The following is a 26,432-nucleotide window of genomic DNA, read 5'->3' on the forward strand; positions in this document are numbered from 1 at the left end:
AAAATATTACATCTATATTAAAACATGAATTTCTATATAATATTTGTGTACATACATCTTAGTGATTAACATCTTTGCAAATAGCACTGCCAGGCTGTAAAGCCTCCAAGGTCCATAGTTACAAGATAGCCAATTATAGCTACAGAATGCAGACTATGCACAATATATATTAGATGCATACATATACATATGCATAGGGTCAAACAAATCACTAGGGGTGCAACAGGCTAAAGTTCAAGTTTAATAGAATTATTTTTCCATTCAGAAATCTGACTTTACTGAATTAATGAAAAGTGAGGGCAGGGAGTTTCAGTTTTGATTTACACTGTGTGAGGATTCATATTAGATTTGAATATAAGCACATATCTATTAATATGTATTATGTATTATGAAGTAAAAAATAAGCACACAGATTTTCATATATATATATATATATATATATATATATATATATATATATATATATATATATATATATATATGTATATATATATATATATATATATGTATATATATATATATATATATATATATGTATATATATATATATATATATATATATATATATATGTGTATATATATATATATATATATATATATATATATATATATATATATATATATATATATATATATATATATATATATATATATATATATATATATATCTCCATCCATCCATTTTCTTCCGCTTATCCGGGGCCAGGTCGCGGGGGCAGCAGTTTAAGCAGGGACTCCCAGACTCCCAGACTTCCCTCACCCTGGACACGTCCTCCAGCTCCTCTGGTGGGACCCCAAGGCGTTCCCAGGCCAGCCGAGAGACATAGTCCCTCCAGCGTGTCCTGGGTCTTCCCCGGGACATATATATATATATATATATATATATATATATATATATATATATATATATATATATATATATAGTATTGTTCTTTGTTCTCCCGATGACAACAACTATTTTGGATTCATATCTATAGCAAGATGAGAAAGAACATTTAGGTGAAATAATTAGTATTTATTACATGATTTTATTTTTATGGCATGCCGTGTGTGATCTCACTGCAAAACAACTCAGGCACAAATAAGCTTTGAACCTTAATATTACTAATGATAAAAAGCTGAGAAGAAATGAAACTCAAGCAGTTTATTTTTGTACAAAGTTTTAAATTGGACCAGTATGCAGTTTTGTCCATCTGGCAGTACACAGTATAATAAACGGCATAAAGTACACCCATTGAGGCCAGCTAAATACAAACAGCAGACATGTGCTGAACCTGTCGGGCAACCTTAGATCATCTTTCTGTGGGGTCTGTGCAGCTTAAAGGAAGGGTTAGGTTTCAGGAAGTAGCATTGACTCAGTAATCGGGCTTGTTTCTGACTCAGACTACTGAATGCGGAAATGTGATCTGCTCCAAGGGGCCCCCCTGTTGTAAGCAGCACATCCATTTTTCTACCAAACTCAGGGGTGGAAACTGGCTATAGGGTTACAATATATGTTTTGTAATCATGGCCTTTCCAAATATAAACTACCGGTAATAATACTACATATACTACACTTTCCTGGAAGTTGGACTTATGGCTGTGCAATATAATAATAAAGGTCAAATTGTGATCTCATCTTAATGAAAAACTGCTATTTTGGTCATATTGTGAAATCGAGATTCACTTTTTCACCCACTTCTCCTGTTGGTTAGCCTCCTTAAGGTTGATTTAACCAATCACAGTGAAGCGTGAACTTTCAGAAGAAGCAGATGATTTTATTAACCTCTTAAAGGTAATAGAAGAATACAAAGGTAAATGGATCGTGACAAAATCAAAATTGTGATTTGGCTCAAAGAAAATTATATAAATTTTTTGCCATATCCAGTAGTCCACCTTCACATCTGCAAACATTCATTTCAACATCGTGATGTCATTAAGTGCTTATCTGTGTTTTTAAAGTTCCTGTACACTCACCAGACTCATTCAGTTCAGTTCCTCTCTTTGCTCAAAGTTCCTTCACTAAAAGGCATATAAGCAAATGTTTCAGCCTCATATGAACTACTTCACACCAACAAGTCCTTTTTTAACTTTTTTCTGTTTATGTTGCTTCATGCATTTGTCACACATTTGTTATTTTGAGTACTTTTACTTCTTGACTTCTTCCTCCTCAAACTGAAACAAGGCTGATGTCACCCACAGAATCTTAAACTAATAAGGAAAAAGCTCAGAGGAAAATCTCATGTTCGCCTTACAGATGTTTTGACATTGTTTAAGAATAGAAAACACTCTTCCCCTCTGGCCTCTGTGGCTGGATGTAATCTGACATGTTAAAGCATTTTTGGGTACAAACCTCTAGACTTCCCATATGAGACAAGATTTAATTTAGAACATTACTGAACATTCTAGTGACTTCATCGAAATGTGTTTCAAATGAAAACACTTTACGTAACGGCCTGGCGGCTTGGATCAGCGATCTTACTGTAGTAATGGTAGTGGCAGGCAGCAGCTGTTTAGGTTTAAAAACACTTTCATAAATTACAAATGAATGATGCCGAATTTGTGTGATTTACAGAAATATTATTATTTTTTCGACCAAAAAAGGTAGTTCAGTGAAATGGCTGCAGGCTATGTTAAAATTACATTATACACATAATTTTCACTGATATTTTATTGGGTTCAGCCATTGTAAACTCTAAAGAGAAAATATGTGATACTTTTAATAGGCATTTTATCTCTGCATGTGATGTTTTGGAAAATAATGGTGGTCCTTCTGATCTTGATTATGCTGAATCTGAACCTCTGGCAGTCACTTTTTCTCTTTAAGACCTTTTACTTACATGGAGGTCTTTAATGCTCTCCGCTCCATAGACCCAAAGAAGTCCACGAGACCTGATGACCTTGACCCAAAACCTTTATTACTGGCTGCCCCATATTTATTTCAACCTCTAATACATATTTTAACTTATAAATTCAAATGGCAGCTGTACTAGAATTATGGAAAACAGCATGTTTTTGCCTTCATGCTATGCCTATAAATGTGGGACAACTAAAAATGAATAAATCATTTCTGGCCAATATCTAAATGAACTTGTCTTGAAAAAGTTTTAGAAAAGTTCATCAAATCAAGTTACAGTTTATTTAAATAAATGCTCCATTTTGAAATCTTATCAATCAAGTTTCAGAAAAGGGCAAAGTTTGATTGTATAGCTGTTTATTGATTTGACTAAAGGTTTTGATTCAGTAGATCATGAAATCTTCTTGAAGCATCTGAAGCACATTGGACTTGACAATTCTACATGTAATTTGTTCTGAAATTATCTTTCAAACAGACACCAGCAGCTGATGGGTTTTAATACAATTTTTTTACTTTATGCAAAGGAGTGCCCCAAGGCTCAATTTTGGGCCCACTATTTTTTTTTACTATATTTATTGATTTGATTGGTTGCAATTTAAGAGAAAGACCCATACATATATTTGCAGTTGATGCTGTTTTAAAACTGTAGTAAGATTTTGATGGTATCCAACCTCAAGCATCTTAAATTGCCATTGAATGCAAATAAAACTAAGTATAAACAACAACAACAACAACAACAACAAAAAACATTTAAGTAATGTGCAAGTTACACAACTTGCACAACATACGCTAAATGCTACATTGACTGAAAGAGTCATCATCTATAAATATCTCGGATTTTTGGATTTTCCCTTGACGAAAAGTTTTCCTCTAAAATACATATCCTGGAACTGCTTAAAATCTAAATTATAATTTTATTTTAGAAACATATCTTGTATCATATTGAATCATAGAAAAGAAAATGTTCAAGCAACTGCTTTCTCTGTACATAACATACATGCAGACTTCAGCCTCTACTTTGAAACCTTTAGATACTCTCTTTCACTCAGCCCTTTGTTTCATAACAGGTGATGAATGTAAAACCCATCACTGTTCACTCTATGAAAAGCAAGTTGGCCATCGGTATCTGCCAGACGCTGCATAAAATGTATTTATAAGGGACGACTTGATAGACTGCCTGAATATCTCACTTGCTTGTTGAACTTTGATACGAGAACTTTTAATACAAGATGATTGTCCATGTCTAACAGTTGGCTGCACTAGAACTGATATGGGAAAAAAAAGCTTTTAGTTATTTTACTTCCCAAAAATGGAATACATTTCCAGGACAAAACTGGAGACATTAGTGCCACAAGTTCACTTTAATAATCTGGTGATAAACATTTATAATCACACCTGCAGCTGCTTTTAATGTTTCAAATGGACCTATGTTGTTTTTGTCTTTATTTCTATTGCTCTGTATTTTAACAGAGAGCTCTTGAAAAAGAGAGTCTGGTGCTCTCCCTGTAGAAATAAAGATAAATGAAAGAAAATGGCATGGGTGGGGCACCATAGGATACTGTTATATGAACAAAAGAAGGGGGATATTCTTCTACTTTGTTAAACAATATAGGCTATGGGTCCCGTAATATCAAGACTTTAAACAGAGCTGCAGGCCAAGTCAAAACTAAGTTAAGTTAAAATAAAATAAGAATTAAAGTTAAGAAATAAATAGGCTACTGTATAATTAACATGTACCTAATCAAGAAACTGATAATGTATTTAGATTGCCATTGGCCCATATAATGCGCCTCAGGGCTCTGATTATGATCTTTGATTACTTGAGCATATGCATATTGTTTAACCATAACAAAAACACTCAACACTTTCATCTACTCCAGCAACAAACGTTTTTGATTTGATAGAGTCAAACAGTGACACCTGGTGGTCAGTGACTGAGTAGCTACATGACAACAGTAAGTCTGTTTTTTATTTTTCTGTGAAGGTTCGGTGGGTTAAAAAGTTAGATTAAATGTAAATGTCTTCTATCAGTTTACTCGGCAATGGTGACTGACTTATGGAAATATGACTCAAACCACACAATTAGTATACTTATTTCTTTATATGCTTCTGCCATCTGGTGGTCACGTGCACAACAGCGTCTTATGTGGTCTCAAATAACCTCAAATAAAAACACATACTCGTATCTGTTCCCACTTTTACTCATATTAAAAATAATAACAATAACAACTTAGCAGAAAGCTTAATATTAACTTTACTGAAGTGATTAAACTGCATAGTGCAAACCGTTGATTATGCAGTTACACATCACATGCAGTAGGAGGCGCTGTGGCCCCATGTGCGCCAGGCTTCTTCATAGAAGGAGTGACCCTGGCTCTAAACATGTACGATTCTTCTCCCTAAATGTGTTAAATATACTTTATTCACCCTCACTGGAGTGATTTAAACCCCCTCAACCAATAACACACGTGAGTTACATCCTCCGTTCATTCATTTGTTCTTACACGACTCGTTTTAGAGCTAGTAGCGACGATCTTAGGTTTACAATGCTACAGGACATAGCGTTCCGGTTAGCGTATGTTGTTAGCACATTAGCCAAGAAGAATCATCTGACCGCAGTTTCACTCTGAGCTTTGAAGTTGAAACACTTTTGTTTATTGGTGTACTGCAATGTCCGTTATTTGCTAATGTTATTTATTTGTTAATGTTTCACATACAATGTCATATTTTGAGTTTCTAAGTTAATCCTTCTCTTTTTCGGTCAGATGTGCCATTAAATTAAAAATGAATCGCCCAAAGCCAGCAAATATCAGACGGCCAAGTGCTGCTAAGCCATCGGGTAAGTTAAATGTCTATTTTTAATGAAAATAACAATTATTTGTATAGTTACAATGTTGTGATAGCCCAAGTTTATGGATTCAATTGAATTACATAGGGTAATTATTATTAACATGATCCCAAAAGATAAATTGTGCACACATGTGATGAATGATCTCATGAGATTTTTTGCCATTTGTTTACATTTGGTCTGGGCAGGGGTTAAGCTAGTGAGTAACATTCTGAACTGTAGCAATAGAAAAATATAAAATTTGTCAACTGGACACAACGTTGTAGGAGTGAAGAGGTTTGGCTGCTCATCCAAGCCACTTCTGGTCAGATTCTGGTGGACACTGCCTTATATCTATCTGGAAGGAGGAGCTAGCTACGCTGAAATTCAAAACACCTATTGTTTACAGTTTCTGTTTGTAGGCCTATTGTGCTACCCTAAGTGTGCACTGTGCCTGAGTCCTACTTAGCATAGGCATTCAAGCCCCTAATGATAGATATCTTCTGAGCTGTAGTAAAAAAAAAAACAAAGCTACTATGCCAGCAAAATATACATTAAAATTAAAAAAGTAAATGTTAAGCCAAAATGGTCAATTTTGTCAAAATTCTGTTTTATCTCATCTTGGGAAGCAACCTTAGTAATTATTGCCTGATTTGTCCAATATGCTGTTTTGTTTCCCAGGTCACCCCCCTCCTGGAGACTTCATCGCTCTGGGCTCAAAGTCTCAGGGAGGAGAACCCAAAGCCCCGGCTGTGCTCCTCAAACCAGCAGCAGCCGGTTTACCCACTGACCGCAAGAGAGAGCCTCCCTCCTCACTGCCTTCCTCCTCTGGCCTGTCCAGTCTCACCAAACGCCCCAAACTCTCCACCACCCCTCCAGTCAGTGCCCTGGGACGCCTCGCAGATGCAGCTGCAGTTGATAAGAGGGCAATATCACCCTCAATCAAAGAACCATCAGTTATTCCTATTGAAGGTTGGTTATAATATATATTTCAAGGGACAAACAGACAGTAATTTAGCTTCTTATAGAGCTGGGAAGATCATCTAAATAATAATATTGTGAATTCCGTTTTAATATTCAGTATATCATTTATAATAACAAATGCAAAAAGAGCTCATTAAAATAAATGAAAAATTGAAAATATAGACTTTCAAATAAGGGTATAAAGTGATATTTCTGTACTTGGGTAATGTGACATCTTTCACATTTGTCTGATACGTAAACCTCAACTAATACATTAACTAAGACATGTTTTAGACAATGACCTAATTTTATCAGAGTATCATTATAGGGATACTCAGTGACATTTTTTTTAAATTTAGCTTCATAGTTATTAATGTGTTCTTGTCTAATATGCATTTTTTTCTGGACTAGTGTCCCCTTCAATGCTCTTGGATGAGATTGAAGCCGCAGAGTCGGAGGGAAATGACGACCGCATCGAGGGACTGCTGTGTGGAGCTGTCAAACAACTGAAAATGAACCGAGCCAAACCTGACATTACACTGTATCTAAGTTTGATGTTTCTTGCCAAAATCAAACCCAATGTTTTTGCCACAGAAGGAATAATAGAGGTAGGAATCTTTACAAAACTGAAGATTAATTTCTTCTTTCATTTCTGCTTGAATAATTTTTTTAATCTTTTGTGCTTGGCTTATCTCAAGGCTCTGTGCAGTCTTTTGCGCCGTGATGCTTCTATTAACTTCAAAGCAAAGGGAAACAGTCTTGTGTCTGTACTCGCTTGTAATCTGCTTATGGCCGCATATGAGGAGGACGAGAACTGGCCTGAGATCTTTGTTAAAGTAAGTAGTAGTAGTATTAGTAATGGTAGTAGTAATAGTAGTAATAGTTGTAATAGTTGTAATAGTAGTAATAGTAGTAATAATAGAAGTAGAGTATCAGGGATCAATGTCTTTATATTTTCAGGTGTACATTGAGGACTCCTTGGGAGAAAGAATTTGGGTGGACAGCTCTCACTGTAAAACATTTGTTGACAACATACAAACAGCTTTTGGCACCAAGATGCCCCCAAAGAGCATGCTGCTGCAGGCTGATACAGGGAGGACTCCTGGAGATCTCAGTGCTGGTAAACTACAGTATTATCATGTGTTACAACATCTATGGAGAAGTTGTCTTCACTGATGTCATTTTTTTCAGGGAGCAGTCCACACCCCTCTACTCCAGACGAGGATGACAGTCAGACAGAATTGCTAATTGCAGAAGAGAAGCTCAGCCCCGAGGATGAAGGGCAGGTCATGGCAAGGTATGAAAGGTATTTATTCTGTGAGAGAAAAGAATTATTATTATTATTATTATTACTGTTGTTGTTGTTGTTGCTAGTTTATTTGTTCCCCAATGGGGCTGTTCCAGTGTTTCAACACAAAGTACAAGAACAGCAGGAGGGTAAACATAATATATCTAAAAAAAATACTCAAAAATAAGGTAAACAACAATTAAAAACAGACTTAAATTTAACCAGTGTTAGAATAAACTTTCAAAAGGGTGTAAATATATTAAAATACAACACTGTACAAGTAGAGTAATACTCTAAGCCTTAAAAACCTTTATATACAATAAGTGGCTATTATTATGTTTATTTGCAATACAGCATATGGACAAATTTAATTCATAAATGGGAACAGTTTGTAAAGTTTGTAAAACAATTTTGTAATCTGTAATTGTAGGTATGATGACCTGGCAGAGAGCGTGGAGGACTACGTGCTTGATGTACTGAGAGATCAGTTGAACCGGAGGCAGCCAATGGACAACGTGTCCCGTAACCTGCTCCGTCTGCTCACCGCTACATGTGGATACAAGGAGGCCCGGCTCATGGCTGTGCAGAGGCTGGAGATGTGGCTACAAAATCCTAAGGTCTGCAGTGTGTCTTCTGTTAATTTAAATTGATCCAGTGTCTCTTCTTTTCTAAAAATTTAATCAAATTTAAACTGTTTGTAATTTAAAGATTATGTGCACTTTTCTATTATTTCTCTCACAGAAATTCCCTTAACACATTGACATATTTTTCTGGATTTAACTTTGTACTTGCTAAAAAGGTTTTATACTAATTAGATGGTGACAACATGCTTGGGTGTTTTATTTTGCAAATTCTGTTTCTTCTTTGATAATACACTGTTTGGGGGCAAAACTAATTGTACTGTACTACAGGAAAAAAGTAGGTACAGGGGCTTTAATTTCCGTTTGTTGACATTTATCCTAATTTGCATACTTTTTTTTTTTTGTGTACAGTTAACCCGACCTGCACAAGACCTTCTCATGTCACTATGTATGAACTGTAACACACATGGAGCAGATGACATGGAGGTGATTTCCAATTTGATTAAGATTCGCCTTAAGCCCAAAGTTCTCCTAAACCACTATATGCTCTGTGTCAGGTGCGTATACTGACCCTTTAATTACACTTGTTTACTTTCAAAATCTAAACTTTTATGTTATTAATTTTATAGGGAGCTTTTAAATGCTAACAAAGACAACCTGGGGACTATGGTCAAGCTGGTGATTTTCAATGAGTTGTCCAATGCCAGAAATCCCAACAATATGCAAGTACTTCACACAGTCTTACAGCACAGTCCAGAACAAGCTCCAAAGGTAACTTAATCTTTGCTGTGATGAAATTTAAAAACTTAATTAAAATCTGTAACCTTTCTATTGTCATTTTTCCTTTTGTAGTTTTTAGCTATGGTGTTCCAGGACCTGCTAACTAATAAAGATGATTACTTGCGAGCCTCCAGAGCATTGTTGAGAGAAATAATTAAACAAACGAAGCATGAGATTAACTTTCAGTCGTTCTGCTTTGGTTTAATGCAAGAAAGAAAAGAGGCCAGCTATGTTGACATGGAATTTAAAGTAAGTTATAATGTAAATAAAATTAACTCACCTTTAATAAGATTCCTCACTAACTTTATCTTTGCTCACTACTAGGAGCGTTTTGTTATCCAAGTTACTGATTTACTGACGGTGTCCATGATGCTCGGAATAACTGCACAAGTAAAAGAAGCAGGAATTGCATGGGACAAAGGAGAAAAGAAGAGTAAGGGTTTGTTTGAAAGTAACTTATTTTTGCATAGTAATGTTTACATTTAATTCTACATTCATTGTATCTTGACAGATTTAGAGGTCTTGAGGTCATTTCAGAATCAAATAGCAGCCATTCAAAGGGATGCCGTGTGGTGGCTTCACACTGTGGTTCCTACGATTAGCAAAGTCGGACCCAAAGACTATGTTCACTGGTCAGTAATACTCTTGATGTTATGAAATCAGCTTTATACTATTATTTGCTAATTTGCTTCTTTTTTTTTTTTTTTTTTTTTTACATCTAGCCTCCATAAAGTGCTTTTCACAGAGCAACCTGAAACATATTACAAGTGGGACAACTGGCCTCCTGAGAGTGACAGAAAGTGAGCGCGTTTGCCCTAGTACTTAAAGATTACATACACCCCGCTGTGAAGTAAATTGTGTGTTCACTAAGAGGATATATTTGTTCCCATCTCTTCCAGTTTCTTTCTTCGTCTGTGCTCGGAGGTGCCGTTACTCGAGGACACTTTGATGCGCATCCTGGTGATAGGCCTGTCCCGGGACCTACCCCTGGGTCCAGCTGATGCCATGGAGCTGGCAGATCACCTGGTCAAGAGGGCAGCCGGGGTCCAGTCTGACGGTAGGGGTGAGGGATATTTCAAAAAAATGTATTTTCTCATATTGAGTGATCCCAACATTTTGTATAGATATTATTCATTATTAATTGATTCTAATAGTGTTCATAAACCTACACTAGGGTTGTCAAAAATTGATACCCAGATACTGATCATAACTAGAAAAAACAAAACAAAACACTTTTCCTGAATGGTTTCAAATTAATTTATATCAGAAGATCACATGGTACTCTTTGAGAAACTGCTATTATTTTGTGTTAAACCTGTAATAAGTACTGAAATTTTAGTATTGTGACTAAATGAACATTGGCAAGACTTAACAAAGGAATACTCTACTTAAGGGCAATTCATTCATTCATATTTATTTCCCCAAAGTCCTATCCCTGCTCAAAATCACATGCTTTTATTTCCACAGAATTGGCAGCTGAATCAATCACAAATCAATTTAAATTAGATTAATTGCACAACATGTTCTGTTGGTGTGTGAGAGACCCACAGCTGTTAAAAATCACTATTTAGGTTGTATATATTAGCCGTTGGCAGTGTATTTGGACGTCTCGTAAACACCTGCTTCTTAGTTAAACCGATTCCTTTAAGTGGCATCATTTGTTTACATACCAGTAAAATGAAGTCACGCTAACAAGGAGTGTAAAAGAATAGGTTGTATATTTCTTTTCATTTTGTGAGAGGTGACGGCCTTTGTTGTTAAACAGATCTGGAGGTCCTGAAAGTGGAGAGGATCCAACTCATTGATGCAGTGCTCAACCTGTGTACATACCACCACCCAGAGAACATTCAGCTGCCTGCAGGGTACATCATCTTGATTAGCTGCTTTTTAAATGTCTACAACTAGTATAGCTTTAAATAAATAACTATGGAAATGACTCTTGTTTAAAGGTACCAGCCACCAAATCTGGCCATTTCAGCGCTGTACTGGAAGGCATGGCTCCTGTTGCTTGTTGTGGCTGCTTTCAATCCACAGAAAATAGGTAAAGCAATTTCCCCTCTCCCTGCAAGAATGAATCTTTTCAAAAGAATTTTGCCAAAGATTATGAACACCTGGAACTGAAGTTTAGTGTGCAAGAGCTGCTTTTACAATATATCTGTGCTCAACTTCATGGAACAAAATTGCATACAGCCACTTAAAGTATGTTTTACCAGACCTATTACGCTATTTTCTGATCTGTTATAATGTTGCTTCCTTATCAAAAACGTAGCTGGAGAAGGGTTTTATTTCATTCACACATGCTTAACACACAAATCCTGCATATTTAGGCTGAGTTTTTCTCTCAAACATTTTAAAACTCCAAACACCTTCACTAGAATCATTTGGATAATTTCGGCTCTTGAATTTCCAATCTCTACTAAACAAAAGGTAAAAGCTGTTAATTGCTGAAAACTACTGCTTCATGACATCACAAGGTTGAACAGAGCATTCTGAACTTAATTAATAATAACTAATAAAAGGTTACTCAAATAAAACACCACTCCAGGTATGTTTTTAATGAGGTAACAACCTTCTAACATGGCATAAAGACAAGAGTCAATTTTGCCTAATATATATTTAAATCAGTATTTCATCCCTCTAGGTCTGGCTGCCTGGGACAGTTATCCTACCCTGAAAATGCTCATGGAGATGGTGATGACAAAGTGAGTATTTTTTATTCTGGTTTACAAAACCTTAATGTTGAACTGTGTGATGTGTTTTCTTTTACCTCCTCAGTAACTACACTTACCCCCCGTGCACTGTGGCGGATGAGGACACCAAAACAGAGATGATCAACCGAGAGCTGCAGATCTCTCAGAGGGAGAAACAGGAGATTCTGGCCTTCGAAAGTCATTTGGCCGCCGCCTCCACAAAACAAACCATCACTGAGAACAACAGTCTGCTCCTGTCTCAGCTGACCAGCCTCGACCCACAGTATGAGAATGATCTTTTGATACAGTGTTTATTATGTTGAGACATTTAAACTCGCACTACCTGATTTTGTCTTAAAAACGTGAAAAAATACAAGTGCTAGTTTTTTGCAATTATTCACTGCGATTAGTTTATAAGGGCTTTGGCTTCCGTAAGTTGTAAAAAGCAAAGTTTTGCCATCACAGTAATGTCAACAACAACTAGCATGCTAACAGCACACCTACATTACTTCCTGGTTCGCGGACATTAAAAAATGCTTTACAATGAGATGCAGACAGCACATAGCGGTCTCATTTTAAACTCAGGAGCTTCTTTTACAGTATATCTGTTCTGGGGCAAGATACATTTTACTTTATTACATTAAATAAATTGGGTACAGCCCCTAAACTAAGCCTATTTGTGTTGTGTTCAGGGGTCCTCCTCGGAGACCTCCCCCCCAGGTGCAGGAGCAGGTCAAAACCCTGAATCAGTCTCTTCGTCTCGGACATCTTCTGTGCCGCAGTCGCAGCCCAGATTTTCTCCTCAACATTATACAGAGACAGGTAAAGAGGGGTTCAAATCAAGGATGATAATGGCTTTATTTGTCTGTGAAAAATTAGCAGCAGTGCCATAGCAATTAAGCATTCCAAACAAAGCATTATGCCTTTTGAATGATGAAAATTACTCATAATGGCACCAATAAACAGAATGCTAAATCTGTGAATATCAGTTTTTAAAGCAAATTGCTTCATAGAATCAAAGTCTTACAGCCCATAAGAACCATCAAGAACTAAATGCATTACTTATAATCATATAAAATTAACTATAGAAACAAGTGTCAGAGTAAAAATGGCAGCCTATAAAAACGGTTTATAAACAGTTTATAATTTATACCTAAAAGTGGCCAAAGCCTTGGATGACCCGATCTCCTCTGGCTGATTACTACTTATTGTTGTAATTTTTTCTTGTCATTCAAATAAATCCTGAATCCTCCTGAAATCCTGCTGTTTTGAAATTCATCTACACACAATATATTGTATTTAGCTGACTGAAGTATAGTTGAAAATACCCTAAATTTTGGCTCTACTGTATGTGTATTTTAAATATGGTAAACTTACTTCCACGCTACCTTGTGTTACATTTTTTTCCGACCCCTCCCAGGCGTCGTCTCAGTCCATGCCATGGTTGGCAGATTTGGTTCAGTCCAGTGAAGGGTCTCTGGATGTGCTCCCGGTGCAGTGTCTATGTGAGTTCCTCCTTCACGACGCCGCAGACGACACTTTAATGGCCGATGATGATGATGAAGGAGAGAGCAAAGAGCAGAAGGCCAAGAAGAGACAAGTAAGTCAACTGTACACAACACCCAACCAACTATTCACATTTTAATGATCATTTATAGACTTTCTTTGTATGCTAATGTGTTAATCGTGTTTACCGCTTTTTGCAATTGAGTGTAAAATAGAATCAAGTGAGTCATTACTAATCCCACGTTTTTAATTTTCTGCTAGAGGCAACAAAAGCAGAGGCAGTTATTGGGACGGCTGCAGGATCTACTGTTAGGGCCCAAAGCTGATGAGCAGACAACATGTGAAGTGCTGGACTACTTTCTACGCCGCCTCAGCTCATCTCAGGTGGCCTCACGGGTGCTGGCAATGAAGGTACTGGACTACACAATACTACACAGTACTACACAATACTATAGTACCTACAGCTTTGATGTTGTGTGGGGAAAAATATCAGGGTTAGCTTTTCCCTTCACATTGATCCATCATGATTTTTAAAAATTTGGTTTGGGAACACCGGGAGGAGGCCCCGGGGAAGACCCAGGACAGGTTGGAGGGACTATGTCTCTCGGCTGGCCTGGGAACGCCTTCGCGTCCCACCAGAGGAGCTGGAGCACATGTCTGGGATGAGGGAATTCTAGGAGTCCCTGCTTAGACTGCTGCCCCCACTACCCAGATAAGCGGGAGAAAATGGATGGATGGTTTGGGAACACACACACAGGACATACTTTTTAATACAATTTTATCTTAAACATCAAATGAATGCTTTCCAATCCAGTGCATCTAATCCAATAAAAAATACCCAGTTTATCCTCCAAAGCTCTCCATGACTCCTTCATCTTAAATCAAACTATTATAATTTTATCATGCTATACATGTTTTAGGGTTTGTCGTTGGTGCTGAGTGAGGGTGCTTTAAAGGACGGAGAGGAGCGGGACCAGCCCATGGAGGAGGACTCCACAGATGCTGAGCTGTTGCCCTCTTACCAGTGGTTGCTCCAGGACCTGCCCAAACTACCTCTGTTCGACACTGTCCGAGCAATGACATCCACCGCCCTTCAACAGGTCACACCCTATTCCCACATTTTAGTTTACTTTCTATATTTTAGTTGAATTCTTGTTAACAATACAATTTTTACTTCCTTAGGCAATTCACATGGAGACAGACCCACAAACGATCAGTGCTTACCTCATCTATCTCTCCCTGCATGCACCTATAGAAGAACAAGCTGCACATAATGATTTGGCTCTGGTAATTATTATTATGAATTATCTGTATAGATGTATTTATATAGACATCCTTTTTTTTTTTAAACTATTTTTGCTACTTTAATTATTTATAATTTTATTACCACTTGTGTTTTTTTCTCGTTATTATTATGTTGCTACTGTGTCCGAGTAATTTCCCCTGTGGATCAATTAAGTTTGTCTAAAATGTAAATATTTAAAATTTGATTATGACATTGTTTTACCACATCTGTCCAGGATGTAGCTCGTCTGATCGTTGAGCGTTCAACCATCATGAACAGCCTGTTCTCTAGACACTCCTGCAGACCTGAGTCAGACGCTGTGCTCAATGCTTTCCTCACCATTTTTTCCACCTACATCAAGAGGATGAGGAAGACCAAAGAGGGGGAGGACCTGTACAGTTGGGTAAGGGCCCCCTTGAGATTCTCCATCTTTATGTTAAGTTTACACTTACAATTTCCTGTTGTATGTCTTTTTCTTATTTCATAATCTTTTGTCGCTTTTCAGTCGGAGTCTCAGGATCAGGTGTTTCTGCGCTGGACCACAGGGGAGACCGCAACGATGCATATTCTTGTAGTTCATGCCATGGTGATCCTGCTGACTTTGGGGCCGCCCAAAGGTGTTTGTCCTGGTATTTCTTATGTTTTCTGTCATGTTAGACACAGACTAATCTTTGTGTTTCTTTTCTAAGGTGACAGTGACTTCTTTGCTCTTCTGGACATCTGGTTTCCGGACAAAAAGCCTTTGCCCACAGCCTTCCTGGTGGACACGTCTGAGGAGGCGCTACTGCTCCCTGATTGGTTAAAACTGAGGATGATTCGCTCGGAGGTCTCTCGGCTTGTGGATGCAGGTAATTTAAGCTTTTTAAAACTTTAGTCCACAATAATGAAATGACTTGAAGGTAACTCTTTGTTTGTTTTGTTTTTAGCTTTACAGGACCTGGAGCCCCAACAGCTGCTGCTGTTTGTGCAGTCTTTTGGGATCCCAGTGTCCAGTATGAGTAAATTGCTGCAGTATCTAGACCAGGCTGTGTCACATGACCCACAGAGCCTAGAGCAGAACATCATGGACAAACGTGAGCACCAACTATTTTTATTTTTGATCCAAAATTGTGTTTATTACATGTGTTTTATGTCGCCATAGATTACATGGCCCACCTGGTGGAGGTGCAACATGAGCGAGGTGCCACTGGGGGGCACACTTTCCATTCGTTGCTGAGCTCCTCTCTGCCTCCACGCAGAGGTGGGTATTTTAGATTAGCTGTGAATCACATCAGAATAAATTGAGCTTTTTCATAAACTATTTTCTGGTAGATTCCTCTGAAGCGAGTAAAGCCAAAGTGACAGTGGAGCAGGCCCCCAGCTCCGTGAAGATGAGAGCTGCCTCTCAGCTCAATATCAGCCCTGAGGACGATCTCACTGGAATACTGCTCCAGGTGAAGGGCATTTAGTGTGATAATACTATGGATAATAAATAATTTAGTGTGATAATACTATAGATTATAAATGATACAAACAAACCAATATGAATGCTTTGTTGTTACAGATCTTCCCGCTGAAGGTGGATGCTCGCTGGCACGGCCCCCCTCCCTCTCAGCTCTCCTTGTCTTTGCAGCAGGCTCTGGCCAAAGAGCTGATGAGGGCCAAGAAGGGCCAGATCCAACAGGGAGGACTTGCCTTCTGCCTCCTGAAGGCCATCGCAGCTCTGCTCACCTCGGCTCATGCTGGGCCTATAGTCCTGTCTATGCACCGGAGCCATGCCCTCTCATGTCCTCTAATGCGACAACTGCACCTCTATCAGGTACAGATGCTTACTTTAGCAACTGTGTGGAACGAGCTTTAATATTAATCAACTGTTTTTTTCAGCGCCTTGTGTCCCAAGACGTGGCCTTTTCCTCCCTGTTTCTCAAAGTTATTGTTGAGATGTTGATCTGGTTGGACAACCCCACCATAGAGCCAGGACCGCTCAAGTCTCTGCTCAAATCTTTTGCTGGACAGAACTCTCATAAACACATGCACACTGACGGTCAGCAGCCCTGATTATTTGTACTATATTTATATGAATATTTGTACACATGTGTCTTATGTCTTTTTCTGGCTCGTTTAGTTCGAACAGGCTTCCTGCATCTTGCTGACGCTCTGGCTTATCAAAGGGAAACTGAAGTTCCGGTCAGGGCTATCATTGCAATGCTAAAGGCTGGAGAACGATATAATGCAGAGACTGAACTGGTTGGCAAAGGTATAAATAATCTACTTGCTGTTCACATGACACAAAATTAACACAAAATAATATATAGGAGTTACAATTCAACATTTTTTTTTAAACTTAATAATAATTTTTATATACAATTATAGGCCTAAGTTATCCTTACTTACCTACAGTGTCTTATGACACTTCATGAAACCTGATTTTCTTTAATAAAGGAAGTGAATATGAATATTACTTTATGAACTGTCTGTGTAGTTGCAGTTAGTTTTCAGTATTTCCCTTATATATATTTCTCCTCTTTCACAGTGTTAAAAGGCCTGATGGAGGTGAAGTCACCGTACTTGGAGGAACTTCTGTCTCTGCTGATGGCTGCTAGTACGCAGGGGGGCACTGCGGGGCCCGTTGCCATGGTGATCTCCTTGTTGCTTCAGGAAAGTGAGGAGCGAGCCGTGAAAAAGGAGCCCGACTCCAACAAGTGAGCGTCGCAATTCTATTTCCCTCTCAAGTCATGCACGGAGCGGTTTTTATTTGACACAACTAAATGACAAACATGGCTGCCTGTGACAAAAATAACAAAACGCTGCTTCATGTCGCCCGCCTTGTACTGCGATTGGATTTGCTTCAGAAAGGTTTAATTGGTTTTGGAGTTTTACCTTGCCTTCTCAGATTGGTTTGCTGTGAAAATCAATGGTTTCTCTCCGTTTTGAATTTACTGCAACTCTGGGGCCCTGGCATTGGTCTTGTAAAAGTTATATACCGTAGAACTGCAGAGGGAATCAATGAACTGATTTAACATACTGGTTTGAACAAAGTTTTCTGCACTGAAACTAACAGCCTTTAGACCTAATACTGTCTTGCAACATTTCCCCATTAACACAATATATTGCATTTTAAGCAGATGAACATATAATGCTAATGTTATGTACTTATTTGTTTGTTAAGTTGTGAGGTGATAAAGTCTGGTCTGAACTCGGGGCTGCTGGTGGACTGGCTGGAGCATCTGGATCCTGAGGTGACTTCAGTTTGCCCAGATCTTCAACAGAAACTGCTCTTTTCTCTCAACAAGGTACATCCCTTCTCATCTTAATTATTTTTCAAATTTCTCAGGATCAATAAATGAATGAACGTAATGTAACTGATTGCAAGAGTTTACCAACTAACAGACTTTTAAATGTTAAGAATTTTCATATAATCAGCTCAAATATAAGACTGAAAATAGCTCAGTTGCATTCACCCACTTACCCAAAAGTTGACAGTTCTCGCTCCATGCATACTGTTGTTGTGCCCTTGTGCCAGACACTTAATCTGCTGTGTACCTAGTGTCTGCTTTCACTGTGTGTGAATATGTGGGTGAATGGTTAAATCCCTTGATGTAGAAATGGGCTGTATCAAAGATGAGTTAACATTGCGATTTATATCAAGCCAAACATTAAATAAACTTTATGTCATAGTAATAATTAACTTTTTTTAAATTAATTTTGTTCTAAATACTGTCCTGTCCTATTATTAACCACAATTATGGTTTTCCCCTTAAGGCTCGTGGCAGTCCGGCCTACAGACCGTATCTTCTGGCCCTGCTCACTCATCAGTCCAACTGGTGCACCCTCCTGCAGTGCATCAGTGCTCTTCTGGGCAAGCAGCGAGACCACAAGTACACGCCTCCTTAAAGCCTTTCCCAGCTATTGTCTTAAGTCATAAAGTAGATTAACATAATTCCTAATACATAATTCAGTATTAATTTCTCCTGTTTTAATGAGATTTCAGATTAAGATAATGTCTTTATGGAGGATTATATTAATATTTAATCATTTTTCAGACTAGACCCATCTTCAGCTTTGGATTTTCTCTGGGCTTGCAGTCACATCCCACGTATTTGGCAAGGGCGTGACCAGAAGATTCCCGAAGTATGCTCAAATATATATATATAAAAATAAATAAATTACAAAGCAAATCTGTAAATGTAACTTTTTGACTTAACTGTGTTGTTGTGTCTGCAGAAGAAAACTGAGAAATTTGTGCTGCAGTTGAGTGCGGAGGAGCTGATCAGTCTGGTGGAGTTGATCCTGGCTGAGTCTGAGCTGAGTAGTCACACTGAGGCCCATAAAGACACTCAAACCTCCAACTCTCTGCTCCAGTCCCGCCTGCCTCTGCTTCACTCCTACTGCAACGGAGAGATGGACAATATCAAACAGGTGGCAGAGTACCTCATCAACTGCATCAAGAAACAAGAGGACAGGTACGCTTTTATTGCTGGGTTTCAGATGACGCCGCAATGTTCTATTGGACAATCATATTTATTACAGGTTTAGGTTAATCTGTCTTTATTCTGAAATGTAGTACATCAGGATCCACACAATCAGTGAATACACAATAGATAAGACCTATCAGTTGTGTCAAGTGACCTTGACTGAAATAAGGAGGCACTTGAAATTCATATTGTTCAAATGCAGATTCTTGTTGAACTACAGTGAGTTCTTGAGTCTAGTCACTCATAGATATGATCAGGTTCAACATTTGTGAGTTTACCTTTTGGATATTTCATAGTTTATATCATTAGGACAAACTGGCTCTTGCCCCCATCTAGGAGCATGACATCGTCACATTGTAGAACCTGAAAACCACCAATTCACCTGCACTACTGTATCTGTAGCTGTTTCTTTTCCCTATCACTAACTGCTTGGTTTTGCACTGTGAAAACATACATTATGGGGCAATTACATATTTATCAGAGGGTTATTTCAGTTCTCATCTCATGTACTTTTCTGCACTGTATTGTTTGGTCTAATTAGCACAAATATTGGCCCCTGTATACAGCACACTGATAAAAGTGCACTACATCGCAGCTTTTTTTCATGTGAGCGCAGATGAACTTTTCCGACTCGTCTGTCAGCCACAATGCCGTGGACCAGGGAGAACTCAATAATTAGGTCTATTGGTGTGAAATTAAAAGCAGCCGAAGTGGTCTTTGCTGTGATCTCTTTAAAAGCTCAGTGTATTATAATGAATCCGAGCGGATTAGGCCACGGCTCTAAACTTGCCTGTGTTGTGAATTCCTGCTCTGACTTAGCTGTCAGAGATCAGGGTGCAACTCTTTGTGGAGGCAAACCCTGCTTTCATGAATATGTCTCTCGTTATTAAACCGCTTTAATGAGGAAACTTTGGCCAAGGTCAAGCAAAATTAGCTTCTGTATTATTGTATTTTAAGTACAGCTAAGCTTTCTGGTAGAATGGTTGCTAGTGAAAATGTAACAGGATAAAAACATGTTGGAAGTAAAGGCTTCTGGCCTTGTAGTGAATCAACATACTCATATGGCAGATAAGCTGGTGTTTACTCCAATTACACACTATCCATTTAAAGACAGCACTTTGCTCTCCATCAAGGTCACTCTGATTTACTCTAATGCACAACTGTAATCACTCCTTTGGTTTGTACAAGGTGCAGAATATTAGGCCGTCAAGAGCCTTAGTCAGTAAGAGGATTTCCTATGATGAGTTGAAGGCCTTTTAATACAAATGCATAGACTCTAGTGTGTGCCCAGTTATACTGTAGTGTAAATTGTACCAAGTGTAGTTTCTTTAAATATATATTTTTATATATTTGTTTCAACAGTGAGATGAACCAGCGATGTCAGAACCTGTTGCTGCAGATTTACCTGCACTTCCCAGAGGTGATCCAGCACGTGAGTCTGCCTGAGAGCACCTTCAGCAGCGGAGGAGCGGCCGACGGCAGCAGCTGTAAGGTACAAATACACAGAGATGATCAGGTGTCTTTACGCTTTTTGGTTTTAAACTATATAACATCTGTAGATCATTATTTTACATTTTGTTCATTGTAAGCCGCAAAAAACTATTTAAATTTTCATTTAGATGTATTTGTTTGTATTTAGAGGAGACACTACAGGCAAAACCCACTTTCTTCATTGTTTTGTGTTTTGGTCAGTTTGGTCTCTTTGTATACAAGCTTTTGTGTGGAAACAACAAAGCTGCCCACTCTGCACTGAAAGATATTTTATTTTTTAATTAAATCAACTTGCAGCCAGAGTTATATGGGAGAATGTAACTTCAGGGACAGATGGATGTGTTTTATGTGTTTCACTGAAGCTGCCTGTCCAGGTCATCATTGTAAATGAGAGGTTGTTCTCAATTGACCCACCTGGTTAAACATTGAATTAATAAATAAATAAATGGATCACCCCTTAAAGTAGCACCTGCATACACCAAACTTTACAGTCTGATACTTAACAAGATTTAGACAGATCTCACTGAAGGATTTGTTGATATCTAATTCCAAATTTACCAAATTTATTAAAGTTTTAACTCCAAAAAATTAGCTGAAATTTGAATATTTAAGCAACTTTTCTGTGAAATTAAGCTTACTCAAATAATAAAATAGAAATGTTTTTTATGCTTTTTGGTGGGGGTGTTTGATATTAAATTATATAATATATGTAGGTCATTATTTTTTTTGGTATTATTTAGTTAATTGTAAACCTCAATATTGATCTAAATCTGCTTAATATTAGAAACAGATTCAGTGGCTTCATGTTAAAACTGCAGAACTGACAAGCTTGCCTCCTCAGTCTGTCATTTTGCTGTAACGAGCAGTGGATTTTAATATACATGTTTTTATTGTTGGAAAATAGCTACATGACATTTTTTAACCCTACATGTATGATCTGGACCCTGAATTTTTTGGAATAATCACAAGTAAGGACAGAGCAGTGAGTCAAGATGGGGGACATACGACATTTTTAGCACCAGAGTCTCAAATGTAGGACAATACAGGATTACTCAGACATGCATAAATTTACAACTCAGGGTTCGCTAATGATGAAGGAACATTGTTTATAAAAGTCGATATTTAAACTTTGATATTTTCTCAGCTTGACGTTTTGGTGCATCGTTTGGTGACACTGCTCGCTGACATTGGAGACTCCAAATCTGCTGAGGGCCGTGTTTCTGATGCTAACCTCGCATGTAGGAAACTGGCAGTGTCACACCCAGTGCTTTTGCTCAGGTAAATACAATAGATCTGTTTTGATATTTAGTACGATGACGAAACCATTTGACCTTTGACCCCTTTACCCTCCAGACACCTGCCAATGATCGCTGGTCTGTTGCACGGCCGCATTCACCTAAACATTCACGAGTTTCGACAGCAAAACCACATGACCTTCTTCAGTAATGTGCTCGCCATCCTCAAGCTACTGCAGCCTCTAGTTTTCCACAGTAACCACCAGAGGGCGCTTCAAGACTGTCTCCTGTCATTTATGAAAGTTCTTCAGGTTGGTTCTTCACTCTCACAAGAGCAATACACACAATTATGTATCTGTAGGTATTTGAAGCTATTTTAATTTACATCTGTTACTGTGTTTTTCAGAACTTCCAGAGGTCCCGTTTTCCACTGGTCTTTATTAACAAGTTTCTTCAGTTCACTCAAAAATACATTACCCATGATGCCTCTGCTGCCATTCCCTATCTGCAGAAGCACTCAAACATTCTGCAGTAAGTTTACAAAACCTAAATTAAAGGTGCACTGTGTAACTTTTCTGCTGCCAACTGTTTGTCTCAATTGAGATCTTATTGCTTTGTATTATCAGGCATTTATTTAATTACACATGATTTTTAGCTAAAACCCCAAACAAAACAAAAAACACATAAAAAATGAGAAACAATTGCCTCTCCATAGCCCTGATCTGTAACTTGGCTTGGTAGTATCAAATTGTTGTCTCTGTGGAGTTTAATGCCATTATGTGGAACATTCCAGGAAAATAATAACATCTCCATGGGCACAAGAAGCATTTCCTCAATCAGAAAGGTTACATACCGCACTTTTAATGCTTAATAAACTAGTAGTAGTAGCCCACTGAATCGAAGGTTGGCGGTGCGATTCCATCTCCCACAGATGAATACTGTCATTGTGTCCTTGGGCAAGACACTTAACCAACCTTTCCTAGCATCTGTGTACAATGGTGTATGGATGTGTGTGTGAATGTGTGAGTGGTTCCTTCATGTAAAATGCTTTGAGTGCCTTGAAAGTGGAAATGTGCTATATAAACATGACCATTTTGCTGATTATAAAATACATTTATTTGTTTTCCTATTTTACAGAAGCCTAAGTGCAGAAAATCCAGACCTGGTTCAGTTAAAATCTCTATTGGCAGGTCTGACTTTACCTGTAAAGAGCTCTTCATCGGAGGTCTCAGCGGAGGAGCGCGATGGTGAGAACAGACGTTTTAGACACATTTATTATTATTAAAGATATTGTAATTGAACAAAATGGATTCCTTTTTCACAGATGATGTAGCGGCCGGATCCTTGCCCTTAGTGAACATCTCTGCCTCGGTGTCGATAAGTCAGGCCGATTTGACACGGTACCTGAAGAAGATGTCAAGAGGAGAAGCAGTGGAAGGTAACTATTATTACTGAGGAACACTTTATATAAAACCACTTCTGCTTAAGTGATATAATGAAATGTGTTTCCACAGTAGAGAAAAGTTTCTGCTTTACTTATATTATTTATATTTATTGAAAAGGTCACTGTTTGGTCTGTGGAGCGCTGTAAAATTGTGATTAAGTTAAGACAGAAACACACAAATAAACAACACATATTGGTTACTTATTGGTTTAGAGATTCAAATGAAATGACTTAATTATCCTATTAAATGTTCAGGTACACCCCAAAACATGTTGCCGAGAAAACTAAAGCTAAAAAAAGATTATTACTGACTGCTTTCACACCATTTGCTAAAACATTTTTTCATTTCCATTTAGTTTTATTTATATTTAGGGGAGACACTACAGGCAAAACCCATTTGATTCAGTGTTTTGTTTTTTGGTCAGTTTGGTCTCTTTGTATACAAGCTTTCATGTGTAAACAACAAAACTGTCCACTCTGCACTGAAAGATATTTTAATATTTAATTAATCAACTTTCAGACATTGACTTAAATGGGACAATGTAAATTCAAAGGCCGTTTTCATAAAATGCATTTTCCCCCCATTGGAACATAAACATTGGACCTTAAAGTAGCACCTACACACATCAAACTTTACAATCTGGTACTTAACGAGATTTAGACAGATCTTACTGAAGGATTTGTTGATAGCTAATTTCAAGGCTGACTTATTAAAGTTTTAACTCTAAGAAATTAGGCAAAAATAAAATTTTTAGACATTTTTCAGTTAATTTTACTCAAATAAGATAGCCAAAATCCCCTCTATATATATCTGTCCCACAAATGGTAAATTTTGGCTATTTTTACACATAAAATGCCCTATTTATATATGAAAACATTACAAGAATGATGAAATAACTTCATTTAGTATGTCTATAATGAGCCATAGATGTTCATAAATCAGCCTTCTACAGCTGAAATCTCATTGTAGAACAGAAAAATAACGAGATTTTTCCTCTAGCACAAAATAAAATTCCCCACGATAAATATTGACCCCCAAAAAGTAGTTTCATCTGCCATGTGTCGAACTATATAGTAATTGTCATGACAGGCCTATGTTCACCTGCAGTGTCTTGTCTTATTACGACAATTTCATACATTCATTGTTCCGAAAATTACCTCTTATAGCTAACTTCTTTTTCCTTGTCTGATTCACTGTAGACGTGTTGGAAGTGTTGACAGAAGTGGATGAGAAGTCGAGGAGGAGCCCAGAGATCGTACAGTACTTTATAGTGCGTCATAAAAACTTGTGTATCACCAGAGTAACTGTGCTTGGTGTTGTTTGTCGATCGTATGTAACAGTCTGTACTTTTGTTTGTAGAGTGATCTGCAGAGACTCATGGCTTCATCAGAGGAACTGTGTCGAAACATGGCGTTCAGTCTGGCTCTGCGCTGTATCCAGAACAACCCCAGGTGACTTGATGTGCATTTGAATCTCATGCAGCATCGGACTGTGTCAGTGTTTATGTGAGATGTGAAATGTGTGGGTAAATGAGTGGTTTAGTAAGTGGTGGAAGAAGCGCTCAATTTTGTTACACAAGAAAAAGTACAGATGTCAGAGCAAAGAAATACTAACAAAAATATCACATGAAAAAAAATCTACTCAAGTAAAAGTATCCATTTAAAAATGAGTAAAAAAGAGTGAAAGTATTTCATGCAGATTTTGAGGTCAAAGCTTCAAATGTAGTAATTTTGATAAAGATTTGTGCAGAAACAGAAACAATTTAATCAATAGTTGTTGTTTTTTTAGCTGTTTTTATTTGTATATTTTTGTTTGCTCAAATTTTGAACATGTTAAAAATAAACCCCAAAGCCTTTTCAGAAAGTCTTAAACAATAATAAAAAAAAAAAAAAACTTTTATTCATCATTTTTATTTTATTTTTAGTCCTGTTCTAAAATGTAGAGTAGAAAGCACAGATACTTTGTGCCAAATGTAGTGAAGAAAAAGTGAAATGAAAGTGAGTGTCCACTTTAAAATCAGCAAAGCAAGTAAAGTAGATAACAAAAATGTATATTTAAGTACAGTACTTAACTGTATTTCATTTTAGAAAGTAAAGTAAAAATAGTAAACTAAATTTGTAGTAGCATAAATCAGATGAGAACAAAATTATTAGTTCAACAGGATTTTTGACACAAACTGATTTTTTAAATATATATAATTCAAGTATTTCTCTTATTTTCCTATTAAACAAATAACTCAAATGCCCTGGAGAGTTCTGATGCTCATCCATCTTTGTTTTATATTCTTCAGTTATTGCCCTGTGTCACTGATACATTATTTATATCATTGTCTTTATTGCAGCTTGGCGACTGACTTCTTGCCAACTTTCATGTACTGTTTGGGCAGCGGTAACTTTGACGTGATCCAGACAGCTCTCAGAAACCTCCCTGAGTATGTGCTTCTATGTCAAGGTAAATGAAACACCTCTTCAGCTGCAGTGAAGGGTTGAACAGATATTTTGATTCCTATGTTAAAGTGAGATGTGACTATAGAAACTCCGTCTTCTCTCTCTGCAGAACATGCCGACATCTTGCTCCACAAAGCCTTCTTAGTGGGCATCTACGGACAAATAGACACAAGCTCGATGATTTCAGAGTCTATGAAGGTTCTGCATATGGAAGCCACAACCTAACAGTTTTTTAAAAATACCTGTTAATTCTAGTTTTCATTCCAAAGTGAATTTTGCATTACTGTTTTTGTAGATCTACTTATCTCATAGGTTACTCAAAAGCTCTTTACATTAGTGGTGTGAAACCGCCATTGGCCTTCTGTTAATTTGGTAACCAGTAAAGCCTCTGTATCTAAATATTTCTATCAAAAAATAAAAAAATAAAAACATAGCAATTTGTTTGTTTTCAAATTATACGCTAAAATCAAAGTCAAAATTGGAACCCACACCCACCCGTCTGAAATAAATGAATGTCCAAAATACTGATTGCAAGCTGTAACAATCCCTTTTGTAGCTTTGGAATGCAAGCTTTAAATTTTGTCTTGCTTCATTTTGAGTTTAT

At 37.5% G+C, this 26,432-nt stretch overlaps 1 protein-coding gene across 1 annotated transcript; it reads left to right on the top strand.

Annotated features, from left to right (window-relative positions):
- Positions 1-5,166: 5,166 nt before the first annotated feature.
- ints1 (integrator complex subunit 1) lies at positions 5,167-26,346 on the top strand. Its single transcript, XM_033970621.2, has 48 exons — positions 5,167-5,304; positions 5,602-5,675; positions 6,345-6,635; positions 7,038-7,234; positions 7,325-7,462; positions 7,587-7,746; positions 7,818-7,923; positions 8,345-8,531; positions 8,907-9,052; positions 9,125-9,266; positions 9,348-9,524; positions 9,600-9,708; positions 9,787-9,907; positions 9,998-10,075; positions 10,175-10,332; positions 11,041-11,137; positions 11,225-11,316; positions 11,917-11,977; positions 12,051-12,248; positions 12,658-12,787; positions 13,386-13,565; positions 13,733-13,882; positions 14,392-14,571; positions 14,654-14,758; positions 14,992-15,159; positions 15,262-15,373; positions 15,446-15,604; positions 15,683-15,829; positions 15,898-15,996; positions 16,068-16,189; positions 16,300-16,554; positions 16,620-16,779; positions 16,861-16,992; positions 17,269-17,437; positions 17,905-18,028; positions 18,498-18,613; positions 18,779-18,866; positions 18,960-19,198; positions 20,573-20,702; positions 21,846-21,979; positions 22,055-22,247; positions 22,343-22,467; positions 23,074-23,183; positions 23,261-23,374; positions 24,581-24,651; positions 24,741-24,832; positions 25,723-25,832; positions 25,938-26,346. Exons 2-48 carry the CDS (start codon positions 5,621-5,623, stop codon positions 26,051-26,053), a joined length of 6,543 nt encoding a protein of 2,180 aa, XP_033826512.1. The 5' UTR covers positions 5,167-5,304; positions 5,602-5,620; the 3' UTR covers positions 26,054-26,346.
- The last annotated feature ends 86 nt before the right edge of the window (positions 26,347-26,432 follow it).

Source organism: Periophthalmus magnuspinnatus, chromosome 8 (genome assembly GCF_009829125.3).
Source record: "Periophthalmus magnuspinnatus isolate fPerMag1 chromosome 8, fPerMag1.2.pri, whole genome shotgun sequence".
Lineage (NCBI taxonomy): Eukaryota > Metazoa > Chordata > Actinopteri > Gobiiformes > Gobiidae > Periophthalmus > Periophthalmus magnuspinnatus.

Bases quoted from the DNA above. Each gene is read 5' to 3' on its own strand.
- ints1 (XM_033970621.2), top strand. From the start codon at position 5,621: ATGAATCGCCCAAAGCCAGCAAATATCAGACGGCCAAGTGCTGCTAAG. The intron at 5,676-6,344 runs GTAAGTTAAATG...TTTGTTTCCCAG, and splicing joins AAGTGCTGCTAAGCCATCGG to GTCACCCCCCTCCTGGAGAC. The intron at 14,572-14,653 runs GTCACACCCTAT...TTACTTCCTTAG, and splicing joins CATCCACCGCCCTTCAACAG to GCAATTCACATGGAGACAGA.